Below are 26,935 nucleotides of genomic sequence, written 5' to 3'. Positions count from 1 at the left end.
GGATCCATTGTATTTCCTTCACAGTATTTCTCCTTTTCAATTTCTTTCTTTCTTATGATCCTGCGGTTCAAATATCGTTTTCTGAAAATAATGTTCTTACTTCACAAAACACGAAGTACTTCAATGTTTTTTTGTGTTTACTATGCTTATGAATGACAAGACTGATCAAGATTTTTGTTCTCGAGGTGACAGACATACATACTTAGACAGAACCTTTTCCCTAACATATCTTACTTTCACACCAGGGATGGTCAACAACATCAGGATTCCAGAAAATTTAAAATCTCGATTAGGAAATTTTACTACCCGGATTTTGGAGAGAGACGTTTAACAATTTTTCCATTTTTCGGGTAGAATTTAAGAAAGTTTCGTCTTCCTCATTTTACGATCATATACAACGTAGAAGAAAATGAATGCCATGTCTACTTCTGTACGAACACTGTTATCATCATTATCAAGGTAGAAATCCCCCTCCCCCTCCACGGTTGAAAGATTGACCGTGACGTTTGGCAAGTCTTCCGATGACTACGTAAAAATGTCACGCTTCGCCACTGCCGGAGACTGTTCAACGCCTAACCGAGCTTTCAGACCGGGATGACAAGAGACACGTGTCACCTTGAAACAATCCTACAGAAATGACTGTAAACCTTTCGTACTTTACTGACAAACAGCATCAGTTCAACTGTTCCCATTTACAAACCAATGTCATCAACAATGAAGCATCTACATTGTTAGAGTTGCCCGGTGACCAGTGGCGGATGGATTCTTGGAGGGCCACGAAACGGTTAGCTCAAACGCACACTCTCCACAGCGCCCGGAAGTAAACAATTGGACGATGTTCACTTGGCTAAACCAGTGACAGTTGACATCACACGACACTTGCGTTCAGCAGACTTGAGGTAAGCATCCACTCTAAGAAATTAACAACTAAATGATCTTTCCAATATACGCATTTCATGGTAGAAATTGAAGGTTAAGGACTATCTTCAGGTCCATTTTCCCAAGAGAATTTTTTAATGATGAGTAAGACATAAGGTATCTTTCGCTTTCTCTCCATCATGGAAAACTTTAAAAAATTACTGTTTCAACAACGATGCACTGGTGCTATAACATTTTTGGATACCTAACCATCAAGGGCATCTGCTACTGATCCACCGACATATTTGTATAGTCACGGACACTTCTGGTTGTAACAACCCATTAACTTTCAATGGAATCGTTACAACTCAGAATGTCCGTGACTGTATCTCTGTCTTAACCCGAAGGGGCTGTCTATTTTTTCGATTTTTTTGCTGTGATTTTTTTTAAAAAAAATTGAAAATCAATTACATTGTTCCCTAGGGTGTTCCAAATATTTTTCTATTAATTTGGTTCATAAAAATATGAATGTTACGTAAATAGAAGGCAAAATGAACATGGTGGGCCTTTGAATGTCATTCAAGACACTCATGCCAGTGACAGTGTGCAATTGGCTGGCAATGGTGGTAATTTATGTACGAGGGATGATCGGAAAAAAATGTTACAAAGCATATAACTTTAGTTTTATTCACTGTAACGTAACGAAAATTTATGTGTAAATTAATAACATGTTTGTCTTGTTGCGAGTTTGAGGACTTCGGATTCTGACCATATATACCCGAGAAGTGGACATTTAAAATGGTGACTCGTCTAGAAAATTGGTCAAGAGTAGAAGTGAGGGCAGAGGTGCGGTTCCTGTGGGCCAAAAACACTACACATGCTGACATTCGTAGGCAGATTGTGGAGGTGTATGGAGAGGGGACAATTTCAAGGCAACATGTAGCGAAGTGGTGTCGTGGCTTCAACGAAGGAATGACCAGTATTGTTAATGACAACCCTGGACACAGCGGTAGGCCCAGTACCTCAACCACTGACTTGAACTGTTCTCATGTGAATGAGTGTATTCGTGAGGACAGAAGAAAAACATTTCGCTCAATATCAGCTGAGCTGGGACTACCATTTGGTTGGCTGGCCACCATTATCTGACATGTGATGATGTCAAAAGAGCTGCCTCACGGTGGCTACGAGAACTTGACGCGGATTTCTGTGCAACCGGTATGGAAAACCTCATCTACCGTTGTGACAAGTGCTTGAACAAAAAAGATGATTACATCGAGGACTAGTGTTGAGTGCCCTCCATCATCAGGTGTGTTGATCTTCCAGCTATGTCTAACACATACGTCATAATAGGCTTTGTAACCTTTTTTTTTCGATCATCCTTCGTAATTATTATAATTAGTAAACAACTGCACTTCCATAAACAAGAAGCATTAATGAAAAATTATTATGGTTTTTGTGAGTTGTAGGCAATATGTGTGGCACTCGAGACTCGTGATCTCACGACAGAGGGTACTAGTTTCGAGTCCCGGCTTATTCATGTCTCTTTGTGAGTATCCATTCATCAATTGCATGTAATCATCATTCATCTTCATTGCCTAAAAGGCAGAAGAGAAACGTAAAATTAGTAATATTGGAGTATTCACTTTGTGTGTGTCCAATTGTTAATTTCAGCAAAATGTCTGCGAACAAGAGAGGCCACACTCCATTAAAGCAGCCGGTGAAAGTGCCAATAGAGAAGGAGGCAGAGGCCGAGGAGAAAGTCTTTCACCAGCCCAAGCCGCAGAAAATCAGCTTTCTCGGTAGATCACCCCGGGCAGGAACCATAATTGTCGCCATGTTGTGCATGGTACGTAAGCATGACCTTTACTTTATCCTAATTTCTAATTGGCTTTCGTTGGGTGTACGTGGTCAGCGCTTCGAGTCCCATCGCAGCTGTTTTCTGGCTTTCAATTGGTCGGAGCCTTCTACTACTTTTTGTCCTCACTGTGGTGGGCAAATGCCGAAATTTTGTAGTTCTCACTCAGATTCAAGGCCCAGACAACTCGCATCAAAGACTAGCGCGAGCCCAATTATAAATTCAATGCTATTAGGCACGCCTGATTAACACGCAATGTTAATTGGATATTATTATTATCCTTTGTCTAATGCTTCTATACAACTTTCAAGGAAGCACCTCTTCCCATCTATCCTCTCTTTGTCGGTGGTGGGGATTGCAGATGTATCGTAGGTGATAATCTATGCGCTCAAGGCCCCCCCTTCTTTTGAATATCGAGGGTTAACAATATTTGGTGAGAAAATGTATATGTAGTTTTACATCATTTTAATGTTTTATTCCCGCAAATGTTAATAATAATAGTCTTGTCTCCTCTAAAGAGTGCACTTGTTATATGCGTTTCATGTTCATGACTATAAACCTCTACCTCTATCAATGGAAGGCATTCCCCTTAAGAAGCAAATTTAATTCGTATTTCAAACAGACCCCCAGATCTTGCGAGAAAATTGCTGAGTTGGCAACACTGAAGGCGGCGCTAGACAACATGACCTTGAAATACCGATTTAAATGTAAAGTACTATAGCCAGGGGAAGCCGAAGGGTTCTGAAGCCACCCCCCCCCCCGAAATCCTACAAATTTCTCATTTAAAAAGTATAGAGTGGTAATTAATTTTACTTCGTTAGCAGGATTAAACATTTGATCGAAAAACGTTTAGTGCATAATACAGGAACCAGGTTTTATTTTTAAATTCTACCATTTAATACAAATAATAAATAGATCCACAGCTTCCAAAATTTATAGTTTTCTTTGTGGGAGGTCCCACAATATAAACTTTTAAAGCCTTTTTTTAACGGAATACGTAAAAATGGAATAACAAAATACAATAACTATGGATTTCAGTACACTAACTACAAAATGTAGGAAAAATAATGGACAACAGTTGTAGATCGAGTTGCAAAGTCTCTCCATGTATATAATAATAATAATAACAATAACAATAACAACAACAGTAAATTTGGATTAAAATGATTTATTTTTAATAACTTATAATAGTTATTATTGTAAAAATTACAATTATAACCGTGGTAATAATAATAATTATTATTAATATTATTTCAACTAATAGTTTTATCAGTGGCCTGCCCCCCCCCACAAATATCTCTGGCGACGCCCGTGCTGATAAGGGATTAGCCCCCCCCCGAAATAAAATCCTGGCTACGGGCCTGATAGCCTATGTCCAGTTAATGGGATAACATGTGCCAGAATAAGTTAACGATTTGTGTACAAGATTTTATGTTCTATTCTTGTGCATAAAAGTCTTCATCGCCGTCATTGCAGATCCCAATCATCATGGACCTGAAAGTGACCATCACGGCGAAAGATGACAACACTACAGCCACCATTTGGTGGACCCAGACGCACTCGGAAATAAACATACCAGGTATGTGTCTATTAGGTCACCACGACGGAGAGACGAGGGCGACAGGGAAGTGGGAGGAAGTGCCCATGATCTTCATTGAAAGTACCATCCCAGCATTCATTTTCAACAGTGGCTGACTTCGGGCCCTATACGTTTGATGCTGATTGCTCTAGCGACACACAAAGGACACCCATGCCCGGGCGGGGATTCGAACACGGGATCCCTGGGGTCGTAGCGCGCTGTGATATCATCACCATCTTTATTGTCGCGATTATCCTAAAGTGGCAGAAAAGCGACGCTAAATAACAAAAATTAAATTTAAAAAATGTGTAAGATGCAAGAGAAAATTATTGAAAATAATGACGGACATCTTGCCTGGTAATGCTTATGCACACTGCTGTACAACACTATAGCACAGTTTTTCATTCCTGTGTATGTGAATAATTCAACTCATGCACCAGGTACGTCATGGAACTAAAACATGAACCCTCCTGAGTAGAGTACGAGTACTGCAGCGAGATGATTTCGCTCGAGCGCCAAATAGTTCGCACAGATGACGCTAGATAGCGTACGGAACTTAGAGCTTCTTCGCTCGAGCGAATAACGCTCGAACAGGCAAAACGAGCGGTATACTCCCGAAGCCCAGTAGTACAAGAAAAACCGTAATTTGTCTGTGGTATTGGGTCCTCAAATATGGGTCGTGATGTGAAAGACGCATTGAAATTGAAACATAAGTAAATATAGTAATTATCTCCATGTTAAAATGTAGTTTAGTCTCTTATCAATACAGCGATAAATGAAAATGACATAGATGTTTGTGGGCTGAAACTACCAGGACGGATATTTTACACATACGTGTATACGATTTCTGTCACGAAAATGGTTTCATGCAGTACTACGTATACTCCCGAGTGTAGTTAGTCCAAGTCTTGTCAGCCTTCGTTCACACAAGATGCTAAGATTTTGTTTCAGAATGAATTCTTACTTCATTGAATAGCATTACATTGAAATACAATAAAATTTTAATCTGCCACTTCTGAGATATCTTCTTTTTTTTAATTAAACATTGCAAGTGATATGTGTACCAAGTTTGGTTGAAATCGCTCCAGGCGTTCGAGAGTTATGCCAGAACAAACATACATACAGGGTGTTTCCGGGCTGATGATCCAAAGTTTCAGGGATGATGGAGAAGGGCACATGTATCAATTTGAGATAAGGAACCCTTGTCCGGAAACGACTTAGTCGAAAGTTATAAGCGAAAATCGGTGTATGAAGATGTAATACTATTATTACCTACACAAGTTTCTACATTCACAACAGTTGTTCAAAGTGGCGTCCCCCAGCTTCACTGCAGGCAGGACATCGTCGCACAAAGTTTTGTCCAGACACCTGTCGAGACTGAAGAGGATCTCCTGACAGGAACTCTCGCTGAATGTGACATTGTTCGAACGACCCCGAGGTTGTTCCAACGGGTACGTCAGTACTTTGTGCGACGATGTCATGTCTGCAGCGAAGCTGGGGGACGCCACTTTGAACAACTGTTGTGAATGTAGCAGCTTGTGAAACTTGTGCAGGTAATAAAAGTATTACATCTTCATACACCGATTTTCGCTTATATCTTTCGACTAAGTCGTTTCCGGACCAGGGCTCCTTATCTCAAATTGATACGATACATTTGCCCTTCTCCATCATCCCTGAAAGTTTGTATTATCAGCCCGAAAACACCCTGTATATACACGCATACATAGATTTTTATAGATATAGTTTATCTCATCTTTAAAGATTATTTTTCGATATTCTAACGAACATTATATGAGTATAGAAGTTAAATGGATATTAAATTCATATATGTAATATTAATATTAGTTTTCTTTGATTTTTTCAGTAAACGCGCTTCTCCTCCTCGGGGCTATGCTCGTAAGTAAATTTTAATTTCGTATATTTTTCTCTTTCCTTCAACTATATCCTCCTCTCCCTATTGTTATCTCTCTTTAGCATTCTCCCTATGCTTTCATTTCCCTTCTCTTTCCGATTTTTCTCTTTCTCACCCACGTTTTGTTTCTTTCTCCCTTCCTTTTATATTTTCTTCTTCCTTACTTCATTTCCCTCGTTCTGTTTCATTTCTTCTCTATTCATTATCTCTATTTCCTTTTTTCTTGCTTTATCACTTTCTCTCTCTCGTGCTCTTTCTCTCTCTTTAATTTAATATCTTTTCCTTCTTCCTGTTTCTCTCTCTCTGTTTCTCCTTCTGTTTCATTATTTTCTCTTTCCCTTATCTCCTTGCTTCCTTCTCTGTTCCTTCTGTTTGTTTCTTCGTCCTTTCTCCCTTCCTTTAAACTATTTTTTCTTGCGAGTTAAGTATGGCTGGGTGTCTATTTGCAATTGTTAAGTAAAGGTGCTACAATAAAATGTTAATGCAGTAACATAAATGAAGTCCGGCTATGACTGAGTTGTTTTTGTTTTTTTGTTTTCTAAAAATGAGGTTTTAGCACCTCTCTACTCTTCCAACACATAGCTCGGAGTTAGGTTTACGGCGTTGCTACATATTTGTGTTTCACCACACTCTCCCCCGTACCTCATTCTTAACTACCGACCACCACTGCCCATTCTCTGTGTGTCCCCTTACAAGAACTGGCAACCTCAACCACAAATTATATGCATTTCATGACTGATTCCCCCCTAAGAAGCACATTAATTCGTACTTCAGACAGACTCCAGTTTTTGTGACATATGGCAACATGGTCTCCATCCCAGCATGTAGCTAGACAACTTGACCTTGAAACACCGATTTGAAAGTTAAGTACGATTCACGTAACTGTGAATCTGCTTAGAATTGGATCAAAAGGAACTACCTTTTTGGCCTTAATCAAGAAGAAAATGGCAAAACGAAGTAATGTTTGTTACGTACCCAATAAGACCAAGTAATGTAAATAGTTTGCCAAAGAGGAATAGAGATGGCAGCACCAGGCGTCCATTAAGAAACATGGAGGTAGCATGTTCCTAAAGTTGTGATATCAGACTATTTCCATTGTCTGTAGTCCTATGTCACTGGCAACACTGTCGCCATACCATTGTGGAGGGAGAGAGAATTGAGCGCACCAGTGAGGGATCGTGGGAATGAGCTTAAACTGCCTATTTTAGGCAAACGTTCTCTAGCAGACGGTAACGTCATTCGATAACGTTAGTTCTTTTTCAGGAAAACAGATGGCTCCTCATTCCATGGCTAGTTGTAGCAACGAAGGACATCATTAAGTACATTAGTGACCTCCTGCGCATCATGTATATGATTCAGCATTTTCACTCCTGGAACACGAAGATCAATTTCCTGGTCTCCATCCCAGCATCTATTGGGCTTTATATAGGTAAGTGGAGAGCTTAAAGAGAATACGTGCCTTACTAACTATATAATTAAGTATATTTTAGGACAATACTGCGTTGTGAATGAAGTTGTAATGAAGTGCACCGGTTTATTTTTTCGCATGGTGATCGTGTACGATTAAGTTGACCAACTCTCGATTTATTTTTTTATTTTTTTATTCTTCCAGCTCCCGTATTGACTTTCTATTTCCCCTGTATTTTTTTTTACTGCCAAGATCGCGAAATTTCAACTCATTCCGAGTTAGTTGAGCTTTACAAAAATTCAAGTCCACTGCAAGACATTGGGATTGGAAAGTGCTAGAGTGTCCCTCTATAGTCAGCTTTTTCGGAAGCTCAAAGATCCTTTACAGGCCCGCGGTAGCTCAGTCGTTGTCGGCCCCGGTGGAGAAGTGGTTAGCACAGCGCGCTGCGATGCCAGAGGTTCCGGGTTTGAATCCCGGGTAAGACACAGATATTTGTGTTTCTCCAAATGAGAAAAACTGAAAATTGAGAGAGACTGAGAAATGTAAAACTTGAGAAAAAAGTGAAAAAACGGGGGATACTACTGCTTAGGGGTATTCCTTTAAAAAAAAATCGTTAGGCCGTCTGATTACCATTCGAAAGACCAGGATTTTTCCCACCTGTTCAAGCGGCTCCAGCGTCGTATAAAGGGGTACCTGGAGGAAGCTCTGGAGGGTAAAAGCGTCAGGGGCGTGGTGCTGATCACATCACCCCCACCTTCAACTGTGATCAAGAACGTGTGGGGCCCTAACTCCACACCCCCGTTACGCATTCATGGCGTGGTGCAAAACACAGGGGAGCACGTTACTTTTAACTTTTTACTTTACTACTACTATTATTATTATTATATCTTTGAGGAGACTTGTACACTCAACGGCGAAAGAAACAGTAGGCGAATTGTCCACCACCATTTTCATTCGGTCTGTATTACACAATGTGATGACAATTAATTGAATAATGACGTCAATAAGCAGAGAAGAATGCCTGCTTCGAACCAACATAGTTTCATTCCTTTACACAGCACAGGATGTAGAATAAAAAGTAATTAAAATAGTGGTGGACAATTTGCTTACCATTATCTTTGCCGTTGACTGTACTAGACCCACCGTATGAATGAAAATCCAGTACAACTGTTTCTCCTTTGTTTAATCGAGCCGCAGCTCAAGACCATCAATAGGATAGTGCATACCTTAGGTCCTTTAGTGAAATACTGAAAACGATTCCGCTGACGTGAGGAAATTGCCAGAAATTTAGTAACATGTGCTATACTAGGCCGGAGGCTGGCTATTAAGAACGTAGTGACTTATCCTTCACAATAAGAATGAACATGTAATCACTTTCTTTTCAAATGATCCTCGTACTTACTGTAATTAACACTTTCTTCTTTCTCTTTCTCCTTGCAGCTGCTTCATCGTATATGATTTACGTGGTCATCCGTTACTACCAGCAGCTGTAGAACAGCAACAGCTTCCTCTTATCGCAACAGCACTTCAACAGCAACTATAAATGCAGGGACTTTGGATAATACAGTGAAATTGCGAGGCAAATAAAAGGCTCGTTCGTTAACAGAAAATTTGTTCTGCTCATTCAACCAATGTTCAATTTGGATTTATACTTGGAGGAAAATATTACTTTGGGTATTTTCGAGGGGAGGCGCGATGACTCATCTGCAATCAGTTTCGTACCCAGAAATTTTCTGACGATATTAGGACAACGTAAAGCAATGTAAAAATTGGCCCCTTACATTAAAAGAGGAACATAATATAAATAAAGAAAATAAAATCCTTATAAAAGTATTTGCACCTAAAAGGGATGAGGGTACAGGTAAGTGGAGAAGGTTACATAATTTAGAAATCCATAATATGTATTCTTGTCCACATATTATTAGAATAATTAAATCAAGAAGACTTAGATGGGCAGGCCATGTGTCACGAATGGGAGAGGGAAGAGTTTACAGGATTCTTGTTGGGAAACCTGATGGTAAGATTTGTAGCAAGGCCAAGACGAAGATGGAGGGATAACGTTGAGATGGACCTAAAGGAAATCGGTAGGGATGGAAAAGAGTATATAGATGTTGCTCAGGATAGGGACAGATGGAAGGCTTGTGTTGCTGCAGTCATAAACCTTCGGGTTTAAGAAGGTTAGAGAGTTAGTCAGTTAGTTATTGAGATGCAAAAAAAATCCGTTTTTTATGGACGTTTTCTTTTCGATAAATAGCCACTTTTGTGGGGAACGGAAATGTTTGCTTTTTTGGCATTTACTAATTGCGGTTAACCTATTTCACTTGTAGTGAATAGAATAGAATAGAATAGAATTTATTTCCAGTATGAGCCGTTACAGCTATACATACCATACAAGTGCAAAATTTTCGTGTGCTTTCCCTATACCCTTCCTCCTTTTTAGTCTGCTTCCACCTTCACCACTGCTTGGGAGTTCACAAACACTATGTCATTTGAAATCTTTCCCTATACTTGCCCTGTTACCTGAGTGGTTTCTAAATTTTCTCAAATTTATTTATTAATTTATTTATTTAGTACCCCTCCCCCCTTTCACACATGTTCGCTATCCCCATTGAGCTTCTTTGATCTCATTACCCAGGCGTAGTGTAGGAAAGTTCCCAGATTCCTTATTTGCGCCTCCCCCCCTCTCGGTCTCTCCCTCCTAATAACGCTTGTCATTATAATCTCAATGTTATCTTCATTTATTTCCCTGATATATTTTTGTCTTGCCTCCCCTGTTTCTTTACACTGGAGGAAAATGTGAAATTTCGTCTCGTCTTCGCCGCATAACGGGCATTCTACGCTCCCGTCCTCCCGTTTAAGTCTAACTTGTGTCCATCCCCCCAGTCTGAACCAGGCCAAACCTGACCTTTCTTTTGCCCCACACAAATGTACGTAGTTCCTCCTTCCCCATTCTCGATCCGTATCTACTATTTTCGCCGATGGTAACAATATTTTTGCGTCGCATTCTGTCAAAATTTTCTGTTTGGAAATATCTTCCAGCCTGGCACGTATGGCCCCTAGCATCTGCGTATCAATCCTCCCCTCTATTCCCCCTTCCCACATCCATCCTAGCCCTATACTGTATAATTCCGTCTTTATTTTTGCTACCCAGTGCCTCCCATTACCCCCCCCCCTTATCTGTGATTGTACACAGAGTTTCTTCAAATTTCCCCCCTCCGTGGTGATCAGTTTTGCCCAGTATTTAATGCTCCTCATTTTGGCATCCACTTCCTCTCTTAATTTTCCCATTTCCCTAAGCGCCCCACATGTTGGCGTACCCCTCCCTACTCCTAGCCCTTGTTATAGGAATCTAGACTGTACGACGTTTACGGTTTCCCCTCCCTCCCAGACCCATAGTTCGATGCCATAGAATAGTGTTGCCTTAACTGTGGCCTCGTAGACACTCTCCAGAATTTTGATTGGAATATTTGGTACTTTGTATTTTATTTTTCTTGTTTTTTATAACGCAAAAATTGCTTTACATTTATTCATGTGTACGTGCTTTGCCCACCTACCCGTCATTGTCATCACCATGCCTAAATAATCGTACTGCTTCACCCTATCGACACTTGACTCCCCGTATTTCCATTGTTCATCCTTACCAAATACGTACCCATTCTTAAATACCATTATTTTGGTCTTCTTCATATTTACTCGCATGGCCCATTTCCCGCAATATCCGTGTAACGTGTCTAGACCGTTCTGTAGACCTGCTGTTGTGTTCGAAATCAGTACCAGGTCGTCTGCGTATAACAAAAGTGGTACCTTTACGTCGGATATCGTTGGTGGATCCGTGTCCCTCTGCGTTATTTCCTCCACGATATCGTGATGAAGAGGATAAACAGCAGAGGGGAGAGAACGCACCCCTGCTTCACCCCCAGTATTGATTCATTTGACCCTGTTACGCCCTCATTCCCGCACTTCACGCAAAACTTAACTTTTTCATATGCCGCTTGGAGAGCTCTGATCATTCTTGCGGATACCCCAACGTCCCACAATTTTGCCCACAACATTTGCCTGTTTACCGTGTCAAAAGCCTTTTCGAAATCCACGTAGCAGCAATATAATTTCCCCCTTTTGACCCCTAGTTTTTCTTGTATCAATGTCTGCAATAAAAGTACATTGTCTATTGTCTGAACATTTTTCCGAAATCCAGCTTGCAGAGGAGAAAGAACATCAAAAATTTCGCACCATTTTTGTAATCGTCTATATAATATCTGGCAGTACACTTTGCTCAGTACGGACAGTAATGAGACCCCCATGTAATTGTTAGGATTACTTTTTTCCCCTTTACCCTTGTAGATGGGGCAAATGATGGTATCCGACCATTTTTCCGGAAACAGCCCCTTCCGGTAGAGCCCATTCATAATTTCCCTGCCCATTTAGAATGACCTGGACTGCATTCTGGATAGACTAAAGGTGCTGGACAGTGTCCCAACGGCGATCCGGAACATCAATGAAAAATTAGGAACTTTGCAAGATGTTTACGAAAAGACTGCCAACATCGAGGCGGGGATGGCCGCGATTGGAAGGAGATTGGAAGAGCTGGAGAACGAGAACGGGGCGCTCCGAGAAGAGAACGACGCGCTGTGGCGGAGATTGTGTTCGGCGGAGACGGAGGTCGACAAAGTTGTGGGCCATTCGAAACGTAATAATTTAATTTTCGATGGTGTGGAAGAAACCGGATATGAGACCTGGCAACAGTCGGAGGAGAAGATCAGGGATCTGGCGAGGGAGAAGCTGAACGTGGACCTCGACGATCTCGCGGTGGAGAGAGCACACAGGCTCAACTACAAAGTCTCGGGTTGCAGGCCGATCATCGTGAAGTTCCACCATTACAAGAAGAAGGAAGAGATATTGGCAAGTCGGAAGAAGCTACAGGGCACCTCCATATTCCTCCGAGAAGACTTCTCGCCGCAGATCCTGAGGCAGAGGCAACTTCTCACGGAGCACATGAGGGATGCCAGGAGAGAGGGAAGACGGGCCTTCATTAGTTACAATAAATTAATAGTTGATGGCCAAGTTTTCGTTACGAACGAGGACTGCACTTGTAGTGTCAGTTAAGGGTTTAGAGGTTCGTAATGTCATATTTTGGAAGTAGCTAAATAATTTTACATGATGTGTGCGCGTGTATACACACATACATGTGTATATACATATAATAGAAAATAAGTGAACAAGGGAAGCTTTTTTTCACTCTTTCGTATTAACTGCAATTATTGTTTCGAAAATATTTGTGGAAGGTGTTCAACCCCCAAAACCTTGGTACACCTTTGGGTGACGAGACTTTGTGCTCACCCTGTGCGAAGGCCAAAGTTAACATACGGTAATGATATCATAGATGATGATAGATAAGTCATAGCGCTAGAATGCATCAAAATGCAATTAATTATCACCTAACCAAAGAACCAAAAATATATTACTATACATTACATTAGCATCTTTATTTACAATAAGTAAAAATCCCCACAAATGTATACAACTTGTTATGGTGGATACAGTATTAGGGAAAAAGCAGCCTAGAAAATTTGTCTATTGTGAGAAGATTCTTCCCTTTTGAGCAGGAATGAAGTAAAACTCAGGTTTATATTTCGACATCCTGGCTAGCTGTAAAAACAATGAACAAGCCAATTAGTAATGAATTGATAGTTATAAATACGTTATTTTATTTCATTATGCTACTTTAAATCACGCATTGTGATCTGTGTAGAAACCAATACCTATAATAATAATAGCCAGCGAATCTAGTAACATGATGTAATATCAATGTTATTGTGACATTAATTTCACAAATCACCAGTGGTATAATTAGCATGACCTTCCATGTTCTACTGAATTATATAGAAATTCGTGTTGTTGGAAACATGTTCTACTGAATTATATAGAGTAAGGTTCTTCGTCAGGGCATATGGATGTATATTTGCCCATTTTTGTATGACTTAGCATATTTGAACAATCTTTCGGTCATATTCAGCACATTTTAACATTTTGTTATGAACCTATCTATTTTCAGAAGTGGATTAAATTTGATTTTCTTGTATCGAAGTGTAACCTTCCCTAGGTAAAGTGGTATCCATAAGTATTACCAAGTAAATTGTCCATCACTATGTTAATTTAGTTTATTTTATGCAATCAAAGCTTCAACTCTGTACCAACGCTTAAAAGCCAATTCCTTAAAACTATGTAGGATGCCAAAGAAAAATTAATGAAATTAGTCATGGACAATTTGCAGGGCAATCACTGTGCATCCCACTGAACAAGGCTTTGTTGACTGAAACAGATGCGTAGCCACCAGTGGGGCAATGGACAGTTGTAGCCAACCGTAATCTTAGACTTAAGAAACACTGGCAACTTGAGCAGACAGAGGGTTAAAAACATCCCCAATTTTGAATATTTTTTTCAGAGCTAGACTCGATCTGATTTTAGCATCCCAGACTATAAAACGATCCTTTACTATTACAGAAATATAAATCTAATTCACTCCAGAAGTTACTATTATTATTACTATTACTATTACTATTTTCCCTCGCTCATCTACTTCTTTGGTTATTTGGAACAGTGGCGTGCCCAGGATTTTCGAAAGGAGGGGGTTAGGTATACATTTTTTTTAGTAGTCAGCCCTCATTTTCCTGCATTTGATGTTCTTTTTTTAGGAATACTGGGCCAAATGGAGTGGATTGTAACCCCAACTAACCCCCCTTGGGCACGCCACTGATTTGGAAGGATAATGAATGCTGAAATAAAAATGGAGTGTACACGTGGAGCCATGGGCGTAACTTTGCGGGGATAAGGGAGGCTCTTGCCCCTCCATAATTTCCCAATTTTCAGGTTTATGAAAACTTACAAGTTAATGGTACTTCGTTAATCTCTTGGAACCTGAGGATAAAAGCATAACGATATAACGAGTATTTTTTCTGATTTCGCAAATGTAATAGTTATTTATCAAAATACTCCTGGGTTATATTTTTATGGTTTGAAAACTTTTTGATTCTCCCCCCAAAGTTAAGCTCCCAAGTTACACCTCTGCACGGAGTGGCCTCCGTGGTCAAGATCTTTGAGTGACCCTTGGCACCAAGAAATCCACTTTCGAGTCCTAGTCTGGGCATGAGTGAGTGTCAATTAACTACTCAGTATTCAATCCCATTGTCGCGATTAGCCACACGTGACAGTAAATCGGCATAAAATAAGAATTGTCAAATCTAACAAGGTTTTATCAAGGATACGAAATTGGGATCCTTGTATTGTTAGCATTTCGCTAACCACTCTACCAGAGAGCCCGGCAAAGTACAAGACACAGGCCAACCTTGAATTCCTGGGAATTAACACTATCCGGCATTTTCCCTATTTTCTCCTTTAAGATTCCCTCAAAAACAAGGACCAATAATTATCAATGCAAGTTATGCAAAAATTCCTTTTGAAAATTTAAATTATTTGAACGCCGACTTTTTTACACATTTTACTATATGTAATTACTTTCTTTGCTCCTAAAAATTATACCCCGTGCCGACAGTCATACGCTAACCATAGTGCCGTTGAATGTGTGTAAATAAATCTAACAGACCTAACCTAACAAGGAAGGCATTCCTCGCTGACGTCAGTAGACGACGGTCTTAATACGGCGTGCGATAAGTGAAACCCTGCTCGCTCAGAGTTCAACGCGTGCTTAAGAGAGCGCTCTTTCACAAATAAGACTCGTTGCCCAGGCCTTGTGTAGAGCGTGGAAGACGTCAGCTGCCCGCTAGGTTTCACGCTCAGCGATTGGAGCATTCGAGAGCGGTAACTCGCTCTCGGCCTGCTTGTGCGAGACAGAGATATTACGAATATAACCGAACCGTACCTTTCGAATCATCCTGCGCCTCTTTTGGTAATCGAAGAAGGACTTTGCCGCCACGTAGACGCTGTGGGCGGCTGCTTCGGGATCTTCTATGAGTTGGTGTTCGCCAAATTGGGAGACGGCCAGCATCAGGTTCTTCTCGATCACCTTCTGCAGCTCAACCAACCACTCTGGCTGCGGCGGTCTCTTCAAGTTCAAAGGTACGATGAACGGCTTATCCCTCTTCACCACAGCCAGCGCGTCGATGTCATTCAGAAAGCATGAATTTGTCTCAGGTTCGTCGATTTCTGTAACAAACAGATTGGTTGTGATTAGGTCAGTAATTTACTCTTAATCTCTCTCTGGGATATACGAAGATCGCAGCTGGATATTGGCATCAAAGTCTTCTGGGACTTTGAGAACATACACTGCTGTTAAAAGGACGGAAACAATGGTCCCAGGAGTATGAGTTTGAGTTTTTAAGTCTACTTTATTCACAGATAGACTAATTGGGACTGGACCTACAGTTTAGAGTGGAATCCAAACCACTATGTGCCTCGACCGAGTACCGAATCCAGCACCAGGACCAGGAGTCCTAATGACCCCAGGAGGTCCACACATTTTGGTGGACTCAGTTAAGTATCTGGGTTCCAGGCAGTGTTAAAGGGTTCATGAATTTTAAGTAAATTCAATTCCGGTCCAGGAGAGAAAATCAGCAAGTGTAAATGAGTCCTGGACCGTAAAAAACCTTTTTATCTGTAAATAAGTTCAATTCGGTTCTGGAACATTTCTTTTCCGGATCAATTTAAATTCTGTCCACGAACCTTTTTTCAATGAAACAAAACGCAACTTGGACCGAAATTAAATTGGAGAACCCACTACAATTTATGGGTTCCTGGAACTAATCCTGGTTCCAGGGGCGAGACGTCCGGTCATCGGGAGATGCGGCGATGTCAAAGCAAAATGATAAAACAATTGCATTTGAAATATTGTAGAGAAGGACTTAAAAAATAAGCCAGGATATTCTTATATTTGTGCGAAATTAGTCAGATGACAGCATGAAACAATTAGAAATATACAAGGGGCTATGTTTAAAGCATCGAAATGAGAGCCTAGTACTACTTTCCGTGCCCAACCCTCCATCTGCATGTCCTATCGAGTGCAATGTTGTTAGCTGGACGAAGTCATCGCTGAGTTGAGCGATAATCGACTATGTTCGGCAGCATTCGGCTGTTCTCGGCAGTCACAATAATCGTAAGTATACAAAAGACAAAGAAAACTGAAATATCAAGCCCGTTTTCATAGTCTATTTTGGTGCCTTTGAAAGATGAATTAACAAAACACATTGGGTTAAGCGTTTTGGTAATCGTAAACCAAAAATAGTGGTAGTCCTTACTAAAGCCCCTATCGCACGGAACTGGATTTCTAGTAGGAATGCCCTAGTTGGCGCTGAACTAACTTTCTAGGTAGCAATCATGGCCGTCTGGCTGACTGCTTGACTGGTTTGGAGGAATAGGACATGTTCTAATTGCTACTTGCTTTCCTCGACTGGATTCTGTGAAACAGTCAATCAGACCAAAGTTTCGCCATGTGAAGATAATCTGTGAGTGCGCAAAGGAGCGTTTTTGTCTGTGGTTTCCTAGTGTTACTCCAGCAATGTATAACGTATACAGCATGAAAAAGGCTCATTGAGTTACACCATCACGGTGTTTACATTTGAAACAACTAAAATATTCTTCCATACGTGTACAGTAAACTTGTAGAGTATGTATTTAAGCAGCGCCATTGTTTTGTACCTAATAACGTTTTATACGAAACGTTATTCCTCTCGGTTGAATAGTTATCGGCTTTTAAAAATGTGAAGTGATACATTTTTTACATCTCACGCGGCCGCCATTACAACTTCCCTCGTATGGAAACAAAAGACTATCGACAAGTATGCTGATTAGTATCGTGTGAGGCGAAAACTAGCAAATTGGTAACCAGTCCAGCGCCAACTAGGGCATACCTACTGGAAATCCAGTTCCGTGTGACGCGGGCTTTAATTTGGAAACTGATTAAAGTATTTGGTAACTCTAAATGAATATACATGATTTCTACTAAGTTCTGGTGAGAAGTCATTTTGTTTGCAGCTTCTAACAAACTTTATTCTGTGATTCCAATCATTTTGGTGCCTATTTGCCTCTTATTGATGATGATGATTACATTAACAATGAAGGTGACGACGACAGATTATCACAAGCCTCACCTTTGGACTTGGTGAAATATCCTACAGCTAGGTTATATAACTCCAACACAGCGCTCTGGAATTCCTCCTCCTCATCTTTGGAGATTCCAGGCACTGGAAGCAACCACAGAACGACCCCAAAGACAACGGCGGTCAAAATTTCAAGAAGCATCATGTCACAACCAGCTATAACATTCTGCAAGAGATAGGAAATACCGTGTTACAGTAGAACGTAAGGGGTTGCATTTCTAATTAACGAGAGGACGTCTGTAATGGTTAAGGCAAGTTCACCTTGTTGCATTGGAAGATGAACTCACCTTTGAACGCTACAGGCTTATAATCATGATTTGGCTTATTTTTTGGTAAAATATGCACAAACGCATGTTATGAAGAAAAACTGAGGGGACATACATATTTGACCATTTCTGAGTGATTGGGCCACTAGCGTACGCAGTCTCCTCCGAAAATTTGGTTCTAAATATACGAAATATCTTATTGTGTATGCCGTCCTCCTAGAAATCAGCTGCGTACAGTGGGCACTGGGATCCATGAATATTACCGTGCAAATTGTCCATCACCATGTTCGTGCACTTTATTTGACTCATCATTAATTAGAATGAGTAGTATGTATAATAGACAGATAACATCCACAAATCTAAATATTGATTTTAATCTTAATATTTTAGAATATAAAAATGCTATAAGAGCCACACTTGACAGATACTTTCGCAAATGGTTGATTATTTATTGTATTTATTATTTATTGTAGAATATGTTCTATGTGTATTCCTATATCGACATAAATATGTGTGTGTGTGTGTATAATGTAAATATATGTATGTGGATGAGCTTATGGATATGTGCCCATTAACATGTGTTCATTAACATGTGTATGAATTTATTTCATTATTGCTTCTATGCTATTATGGATTATTTATTCTGGACAAATCTAATCTTTTTTATACTATATTCTCTAATGACAATATTGGTTGTGGACTAATGGGTGCTGTATTGCTTACCTTGTCTTTGCATGAATATGCGTGGTTCGTAGGGTGAGGCCTTGCATTGTTTCTTCTTTTGTCTATCCACTTACCTAGTTGAACCTAGAAATAATAGTAAAATACCCTCTCAGGTTGTCGTAAATAATATCCTACACTTGTTAAGCATTTACACTTCGACATGGAGAAAAGCCTTTACACTCTTTAAGTAGAAATGTTACTGAGCCTGTCTAGTTTTCGACCTCGAATCTCGTGATAATAGGTAAGGTGGGGGTATTGCGGGTAATACCGTGCACCACAATAGACGCTTTTCAGAATCCACCGGTGCACGGGAAAATGATGCAAATTGTTGACGTCACGGTTTAACCTTACAAAACCTTATAAAACCTTTTCTTCGAGCAGGTCTCATCTCCAGGAAAATATCAACTCTTGGCAACCCCCGGCACCTATTGACCTATTGGGTGAGATGAGTCAAGGCAAGAGCTTATAAAACCTTTTCCTGCTCCCCCCAAAAATAGGCAATAGTTAGGCTGGAGAGTTCAATGAACTAACCGATCTCTAACCACACACTGGAAAGTTCATACGAACTAACCGATAACCTGGGAAAAGCTTCGGCAAAGCTTTCCCCAGGTTAAACCGTGACGTCATCATTTTGCACCGGCCTCCAGAGGGAGTCAATCGAAATGGCGTCGTCTGCTTTGAAACTTGTTCTGGTTCATGGTATGCGTTCTGTAGGTAATAGTACGGAATGTCACGCCGATTTTGTTGCACGGAGGGCGAATAAACTGGATGCAGGCATAAACTGTCGGTATTTATAATAGTAGCCTACTGCTCCTTCACTTGCACGCAAAGTGAAATAAAGTTTGCTGATGCATCAAAACATGCGTCCGTGTTCTACTTTAACATGCAGGAAAGCCTTCATTTGCAATTATCGATATTTTTACAAACAAGACCACTTAAATTCGTAGTGCACATGCAAAATGAGATGTCGTTAAATGAAAATATATAATAGATAAACTATCTTCTGTGATTTGGTCACTACCAGTGACTTTTTCCTAAGTAGTCTTCATTTGTTTCAGTAGAAGCTTTCAGGATTTCACCGAATTTGACATCATTTTTGGTTCACCAGTTTGATGCACGCTGATGAATTCTGGAAAGCGCGGAATATCTCAATCTCTAGGGCAAATATTGGTGGGTGCTGCCATCTTCCTTAGGAAGCGGCAACTTGGGTTTAACGGCGCCATCTTGGTGTGAAGTTGTTTGGATGAGTAGTCTAATGTTTGTATCTAGTGGTTTTGCTACGATTTTCGTGCGTCAAGAATTGAGAGTAGAGTTATACTAGGAAGAAAGAGAGAAAATGAAAAGAAAAATAGAAAACATAAAGTAGAAAGAAAGAAATGATGAAAGAAGGAGAGTGTAACGAACCCGTCTCGTTACAAATTGTACGGGATCCACCTCTATATGCATAAGCTTTCTTAGAATCTAAGAAATTGAGAATTTAATTTTTGTATATAGTCAATATTCAGGGTTGAATACACTTTTTATAGTTCTAATTTCCTCCACTCGCTTACGCTAGCGTCGCCGACCCTTTATAAAGGCGAGAGCTTGGCTAGGAGCTCAGTTGGTAGACGTCGATGGACTGGTGGCTCCAAGCGCCGGCGCTGGACATGCTCTCTATCAAAATTTGGGAAGGGAGCTTTTGGCAGGGCAAGAGTGGCAGCTTGCATAGAGAACATGATTGAGTCCAGTACCAGACCGCAGGCCGCGAGAGCCACGTCGATTTTCCAGGATAGGAGCCGACGGGTGGCAGTAGTCTGCGAGCATCGTGGGACTTCGGCAGCCACTTCGATCCCCACAGCGAATTGGTGGGAGGGGGGTGCGTGGATACCTAACGGTGACAACCAAGCGCACAGCTCGACACACGACTCACGTACCCGGACGTACGTTCACGTTTGCCTGCCGGACGAGACGACTCTGAAGTTCCCTCATCCAACGGGGAAAGCTTAGAGTAGGTAGTTCCCTGGATGCTACTGCAAGGACCCTAAATACCTCCCGAGTGGCGGACGGTCCTTCTTAGGGCAACCAACGCTCGTAGAGAAATTCAAGATGCCCTTGCCAAGGGAAGAACAAACACCGTCAGTGTCTGAAAGTCCTTTTCAGGACCGGAAGCACTAAGCCACTAAGCGCTGAGTCCTTTTCAGGACAAAGTACTTTTTGCCGGGAACTTAAGGAAGAGACCATTGTCGCGTTAGGGATCAAGCAGTGTAACCCAGGGTAAGGTAACAACTCCCGATGCGGGTAGCTGCACCACCGGGCGCCCGGCACAAGCCCTAGTGGTGAAAAATAAGGCCGGGAAGAACGCAAAAACGAGGATGTCGCGGGAGGGGAAGTTACCTAGCAACAGCCGCTCGAAAGCTCATCCTGAGGAGGGAGGAGCACGTGGACCTGGGCAAAAAGCAGGAATGAGGAGGAGAAAGGCGAAGGGCAGAAGAAGCTAATCCGAACCGGGCGAAAGGCAAGTGGCCCTCAAAAGGGCCGATTCACCCAAGTCTGTAGGGGATTGGTTAACCCCGACAGCACCGCACTCTTTCGCGCCTTTGGGAGGAGGCACCAGGGACCATGTGGTTGTCGTGTCATCCTAAAATGATAATTACTCCGACTCGGAAATGACCTAAGGGGTATAGGCAGGCACATGGGAATCAAGAATGGTGCCCCCGGGTAGGAGAGCAACCCGAATCGGTTTCTGGAGGCTAGGAGAAGCCAATGCTGTCCAACGCCCGGACCCGAAACTGAAGCGCCGATGCCCGGAGAAGCAGACGAGATGTCTCCCAACGGACTTGACCTGACAACAACTTCTCCTCCTTTTACACATACGTCTTTTTAAATCTTCGATCCGGCTAACTTTTCGGCCTGTGTATCAAAATTAACCTTCGTTCGGCTCTTCTCCAAAATTACGGTTGTCAGTCGGAATGTGTAGGTCCTACTCACACTTAGAAATTCCTGATGGCCTTCGGGCTGAACCTACACCTTCATCTCTAAATTCCCGATATCATCCTCTCTCCTAGGATTGAACCATTAGGGTGTGAGAAGTTCCTCCCCCTTCTAACGTGCGGGATCCTACCACACTAGGATTTAGATTAAACTCATGCTAATTCAAGATGCGGCCGAGGTTTTTCCCCAGCTTGCTGTGTTTTTATTGGGAGTTCCCATTCACTCTCTTGTAGTCTTTTCAACTCTTTCAAATTTCGACACTTGGTAAAAGTCTTTTCTAACAAGACTATAAACCAGGAAGCATGATACCAGATATCCTGTAGGTAGTTCGTTACTAGAGCATGCCTGCATGAAATGGAGGCTTCCCCAAGGGAGAAATCCGGCTAGACTGGATCTATTCTGAGAGGAAGACTACCACTAGGCAAAAGACCAAACATGGGGCTATAATGTATTTGGAGAGTACATTAGTGTCTCAGGCTTTAATTTTGGACACTAGTGTAGTTAGATTGAGTGTGAAAGAGACTGTAAGTTTCAATGTAACCCTATTTCAATAATAATAATAACAGTTGTTACTGTAAGTCCCAAAAAAACAATATTTTTTGTTGTAAAATATCGCTAAAATTTCACCATTCGAATTAGACATTAACTCTACCAGAAATCTCATGGGGGTGGCAAGTGCCCCCCTGGCTCCTCCCTGCGGGCGCCCTTGAGAGAGAGATAAACAGAAAAAGAAGAAACGAAAGAAAGACAAAGAAGAAAGAAAGACAAAGAAGAAAGAAAGACAAGGAGAATATTGTAATATCACCATAGCAGGAATCTACCTGATAACATTTACTCCATCGCACTCCATGCGAAGTTTTCAAGCGATGCCTTTGCTTAATAACCTTACTATACCAATAATTATGGACATAATAAACTTAGTTACCAAGCATATGAAACTAAGAAGCTGGTGACTTGGGTTACGTTCTGCCTGTGAAACGCACTAACAATTCTAATTACAGTCGTTTAGTGGCTTGACAAGACGGCGCTCAGGGTAAGTGGACGGGACGAAGAACTACCTCAACTTTTTTTTCCTCATTTTTCTTTCTTGAATAAGAACGCAATATTGTTTACCACATTTCTTGGCAACCATACACTGTGCCACAGCATTGTTGTGTTTTGGTTGCTTTATATTTGGCCAAATCTCAGGTCGTGACTCACGCACATATTTTATAGCCTCTCGCTCTACTGAGCAAGCGCAGAAAGCCTACTGCGCATGTCTCTGCACAACGGCCGCATGACGCAGCACGGAAAGCTCCTCCCACCATTTCGTTCTGCGCATGTGCAGAAGCTAGATGTGGTGAAGCCTCATACGCTCGCCAGTAGCAAGCTAGAAGTACTACAACGTGGTCTGGAAATATGGTTTTGATGTTATTTATTTCGTGTTGCTTTTCTGCCAGTTCCGGCGAATCGCGGCGATGGGTATGAATGGTGATAAGATCAGATAAGTGAAGGACTATTCACAAGCTCATATCGACGATACAGTATAAGCCCTTCAGAGGCAATGGGTCAGAAAAAAGGGAGTGATTTTACAATACCGGACGCCTCTACGATTTCTTTCATATTTGGCATAACCATTAATTGAGGCCTCGTAATCACGAATATGAAGTTAAAATGTGGGGCCGCGTTTTGAAAATAGGAAATAAGCGGAAAGAAAAGAATGTGTTTTTTTTTTCGAAATCCATGTGAATTGTTTTAAGAACAGAATTTTAACTATGCTTGCCTAACCTAACCTAACCTTACCTGGAATGGTTCGTGGGGATATCAGGGAATTGTTTGATGGCCAATTGTGAGCACATACATTAACGAAATCTTAGTTTTGTAGCACTATAACAGCAAACAATTTTTCCTCACGAAAGACGCCATTTTCGTAAATTACAATTGAACGCTCGATGCACTGTTGACAAACTTACCTCTAATCAAAGCAGTCCCCGTTCTACATCTCAAACATGGTCTCCATGCTTGTTTACGGAGAATGATCGCGGTAATTGAAAAGCTTATTTTGCAACTTCTACACGTCAATTAACAATTTCTACACGTCACCCCCACATGTTAACCTCAGATACTTCATCGGGACTACGTATTTCGTGACTATAAAAAGTAGGGTAGAAATTACGGAAGCGTCCGGTATTGTAAAATCTTACCGAAAAAAAAAACCTACGTTTGCTAACCAAGGCAGTATACTTCAGTATAAAAACTTAACGTTACATTTCAACCCTCTAGAGTTTCAAGACCGAGGAAGACCCTGAGAGAGGGTTGAAACGTAATGTTGTTAAGTGTTTTTTACTGAAATATAGACTGTCTTGGCCATCATATGTAGTGTTTTTTTTCCGTCACGGAGACAAGGCTTCATTGTGTTACAGCTGTGGGTCAGGCACCAGAGCCTCGTCAGCCTGCAAAATTGCAGCCTGCTGTGTACTGCGTGAAATAGAGGTTGACATTTGAGTGCTTTCAGAGACACTCCTTACATCCCGTTATGCACTGGCGTACGAAGAGGGGCCCCTCCGAAATTTTGAGAAAATATTTTTTTTCAAATTAAAGCAGTGAAGAACTCGGGAAATATCAGAGTAATAAATGGGAAACCTTCTTAAAATGGCTCCGATTGAAATTTTTGAAACTGAAAAGTTTTTAATATACGAAATATCTTATTGCGTATGCAGATATATGAGGGGTAGTCAAATTAAAACCGAACACCTGCTACAAAGTGACAATGGAGTTTGTTCTATTCAAAAGTAATTGCCACAAGTGTTAAGACATTTATCCCACTGGGAGACTAGACCATAAATTCCAGTCTTGTAGAAAGAGGTAGGTCGCTGACGGATCCACAACCTCACCCACTGTTGCACTTCCTCGTCCGAATGAAACCGACGTCCACGAATGTCTTTCTTCAGTCACAAGGGGAAATATCGGGGCTATACGGAGGATGTTCAAGCGTTTCCCAGCCAAATGTCTGAAGCTTATCCCTGACCAGATTGGCAGTAAGGGGACGGGCGTTATCATGCAAAAGGATGATTCCGTCCGACAGCATTCCAGGGCGTTTTGACTTTATGGCGCGTCGCAGTTTCTGCAACATGTCTGCATAGTGCTGTGCATTGATTGTGGCTCCACGCTCTAGGAAGTCGACAAGCAGAGGGCCCTTGCAGTCAAAGAAGAAGCTCAACATGACCTTACCGGAACTCGTATGGACAGCCTTGGATTTCTTTGGCGGGGGAGAATCGACGTGTTTCCATTGTTGGCTTTGCTGTTTGCTCTCGGGCTCAAAATGGTGGCACAACGTTTCGTCCCCTGTGATGATACGTCACAGAAACGCATACTCTTCCTCGTGGTACCGCTGCAAATGACTCAGACATGCAGTCATTCTGTCAATCTTTTGTCCCTCCGTCAGTTGATGCGGAACACACTGCGTGCAAATTTTTCGGAACTGCAGGTGATCTTTGATAATGGCATGCACAGAGCCATGAGTAATGCCAACCTGAACACGAATTTCTTCCTCTGTGATTCGTCGGTCTTCCCGGATCAGACCATCGATCCTCGCAATCACCTCAGGCGTAATGGCTCGATGGGCCTGTCCCGGGCGCGGATCGTCTTGCAGTGATGTGCGCCCTTCGCGGAATCTCTTCTGCCACTCGTGCACACTTGTCAGGGACATGCAGTGTTCGCCATACATTGCAGATATGCGACGATGAATTTCGCATGTTCCAGCACCCTCAGCCACCAAGAAACGAACCACACCTCTCTGCTCTTCTCTGCTTGCCTCCATTTCCAATTCTGGATGAACACACTTTTCACTACGCTCACCTCCTGAGCAATGACGAAGCAACTGTGTCGACCTGTGCGTTTTCACTATGCATTTCTCCTACCTTACAGATGGCATTATCGATACGTAACAACAGTGTTGCCAACTCTTGCGAGGAATGTGTTTTATGGTGAGTGTTCGGTCTTCATTTGACTGCCCCTCATATATGGCCCTAGAAAGCAGCTAAGCACTATTCACCTTTACAATTCCAGTTCCTTCCGAAAAAATATCCTGCTTACGCCAGTGCCTGCATATAAGTGTGGAAGAACTCATTTACAACAAACACGGATGGAAAAACACTGATTCATGAGTTTTCAGTTTGATTTTTAAGTCAACTTTACGCACAGATAGGCAAATCGGGGCTGGACTTTCAGTTTAAAATGAAAAACCGAACCCCTATGTGCCTTCACCGGGTATCGAACTCGGAACCCCTTGATTACAAGGCGACGACATTACCTCTTCGCCATCAGTGAGATACACACTAATACATGGTACTAATACAGAAACCAACATGGCGGCAGTCTTAAAACTCGCCATCTTGGAGTCAATTTCATTTTTTTTAATTGGAAAAGTGGTCATGTAGCATATCAAAATGGACTAGAATTTCACGAGAAACATGATGGTGTGCTTCATTTTAACGTAACTTTCACTATTAACTTGTTTGAACCAATATATATTTCGTTCTTGGTGGATTGGTTGGGGAAGATGTTAACCCAGGAGAAACTAGTGGAGGACTTTCCGATAATATCGTGCTATTGTAAAAGATTATAAAAATGTCACTTACAAAATGTATTCAGAAATTTCGAGAAATGGGTACAGTTGACATCGTGATCCGTCCAACCACCTGTAACGGTAAACATTTGAGGTTCTGTTCTCCGAAGCAACAGTATGTTTTTCTTCTGTCGAATGATCACCCCACCCTTAAAGCGTATCGGGCTCTATTTGGTTTGTTAAATTATTAGCTGGGCAGTCTATGAAACAGGGAACGCTGGATGAGGCATAATGAAGCGAAAAGTTGGGTGCTTCTTGTTTGTTTGAATTGTTGTTTTAAGTCCACTTCATGCACAGAAAGGCTAATCGAGACTGGACCTACAGTTTTAAAGTGGTATCCGAACGACTATGCAATGTGCCTCCACCCGGGACCCCTTGATTACAAGGCGACGACGTTATCACTACGCCATCGGGAAGGTTGGGTGCTTCTTGTTGTGCGAGACGGAAGTCTCCTGCATTGCGTTATGCGGGTTGTATAACTCTTCGGCGATGAGAGAACTTCAATAGCAAGTCTTCAACCGACCATCGCCTTAGAGTTAGACAACACACATAACACCAAACAGGAAAGCATGGCTCACTTTTTTTATTGTACTGATTGTTCGTACAGTCACGGACACTTCTCAGTTGTAATGATCACATTGGTAGTCAA

At 41.5% G+C, this 26,935-nt stretch overlaps 4 protein-coding genes across 4 annotated transcripts; 2 read left to right on the top strand and 2 right to left on the bottom strand.

The window, feature by feature from the left end:
• Positions 1 to 757: 757 nt before the first annotated feature.
• LOC145990305 (uncharacterized) lies at positions 758 to 9,376 on the top strand. Its single transcript, XM_083125997.1, has 6 exons — positions 758 to 899; positions 2,530 to 2,704; positions 4,190 to 4,292; positions 6,157 to 6,188; positions 7,468 to 7,633; positions 9,053 to 9,376. Exons 2-6 carry the CDS (start codon positions 2,534 to 2,536, stop codon positions 9,103 to 9,105), a joined length of 525 nt encoding a protein of 174 aa, XP_082982123.1. The 5' UTR covers positions 758 to 899; positions 2,530 to 2,533; the 3' UTR covers positions 9,106 to 9,376.
• A 2,790-nt stretch (positions 9,377 to 12,166) lies between these two features.
• On the top strand, positions 12,167 to 12,715 carry LOC145990537 (uncharacterized). Its single transcript, XM_083126231.1, has one exon. The coding sequence runs from the start codon at positions 12,167 to 12,169 to the stop codon at positions 12,713 to 12,715; it is 549 nt and encodes a 182-aa protein (XP_082982357.1).
• Positions 12,716 to 13,086: 371 nt separating this feature from the next.
• Positions 13,087 to 22,775, bottom strand: LOC145990304 (uncharacterized). Its single transcript, XM_083125996.1, has 5 exons — positions 22,739 to 22,775; positions 18,711 to 18,794; positions 17,713 to 17,887; positions 15,489 to 15,772; positions 13,087 to 13,258 (listed from the first exon to the last, which is right to left on the bottom strand). The coding sequence occupies exons 3-5, from the start codon at positions 17,864 to 17,866 to the stop codon at positions 13,184 to 13,186; spliced, it is 513 nt and encodes a 170-aa protein (XP_082982122.1). The 5' UTR covers positions 17,867 to 17,887; positions 18,711 to 18,794; positions 22,739 to 22,775; the 3' UTR covers positions 13,087 to 13,183.
• A 2,242-nt stretch (positions 22,776 to 25,017) lies between these two features.
• LOC145990536 (protein GVQW3-like) lies at positions 25,018 to 25,479 on the bottom strand. Its single transcript, XM_083126229.1, has one exon. It carries the CDS (start codon positions 25,477 to 25,479, stop codon positions 25,018 to 25,020), a length of 462 nt encoding a protein of 153 aa, XP_082982355.1.
• Between the last annotated feature and the right edge of the window lie 1,456 nt (positions 25,480 to 26,935).

This window comes from Lepisma saccharinum, chromosome 7 (genome assembly GCF_977018435.1).
Source record: "Lepisma saccharinum chromosome 7, izLepSacc3.1, whole genome shotgun sequence".
Taxonomy (NCBI): Eukaryota; Metazoa; Arthropoda; class Insecta; order Zygentoma; family Lepismatidae; genus Lepisma; species Lepisma saccharinum.
The sequence above is the reverse complement of the archived record's forward strand: the minus strand, read 5'-3'. Positions and strand labels throughout refer to the sequence as shown.

Bases quoted from the DNA above. Each gene is read 5' to 3' on its own strand.
- LOC145990305 (XM_083125997.1), top strand. From the start codon at position 2,534: ATGTCTGCGAACAAGAGAGGCCACACTCCATTAAAGCAGCCGGTGAAA. The intron at 4,293-6,156 runs GTATGTGTCTAT...TGATTTTTTCAG, and splicing joins CTCGGAAATAAACATACCAG to TAAACGCGCTTCTCCTCCTC. The intron at 6,189-7,467 runs GTAAGTAAATTT...GTTCTTTTTCAG, and splicing joins TCCTCCTCGGGGCTATGCTC to GAAAACAGATGGCTCCTCAT.
- LOC145990537 (XM_083126231.1), top strand. From the start codon at position 12,167: ATGGCCGCGATTGGAAGGAGATTGGAAGAGCTGGAGAACGAGAACGGG.
- LOC145990304 (XM_083125996.1), bottom strand. From the start codon at position 17,866: ATGATGCTTCTTGAAATTTTGACCGCCGTTGTCTTTGGGGTCGTTCTG. The intron at 15,773-17,712 runs GTGAGGCTTGTG...TGTTTGTTACAG, and splicing joins ATATTTCACCAAGTCCAAAG to AAATCGACGAACCTGAGACA. The intron at 13,259-15,488 runs GTACGGTTCGGT...TTGTTTTTACAG, and splicing joins GGCGCAGGATGATTCGAAAG to CTAGCCAGGATGTCGAAATA.
- LOC145990536 (XM_083126229.1), bottom strand. From the start codon at position 25,479: ATGGAGGCAAGCAGAGAAGAGCAGAGAGGTGTGGTTCGTTTCTTGGTG.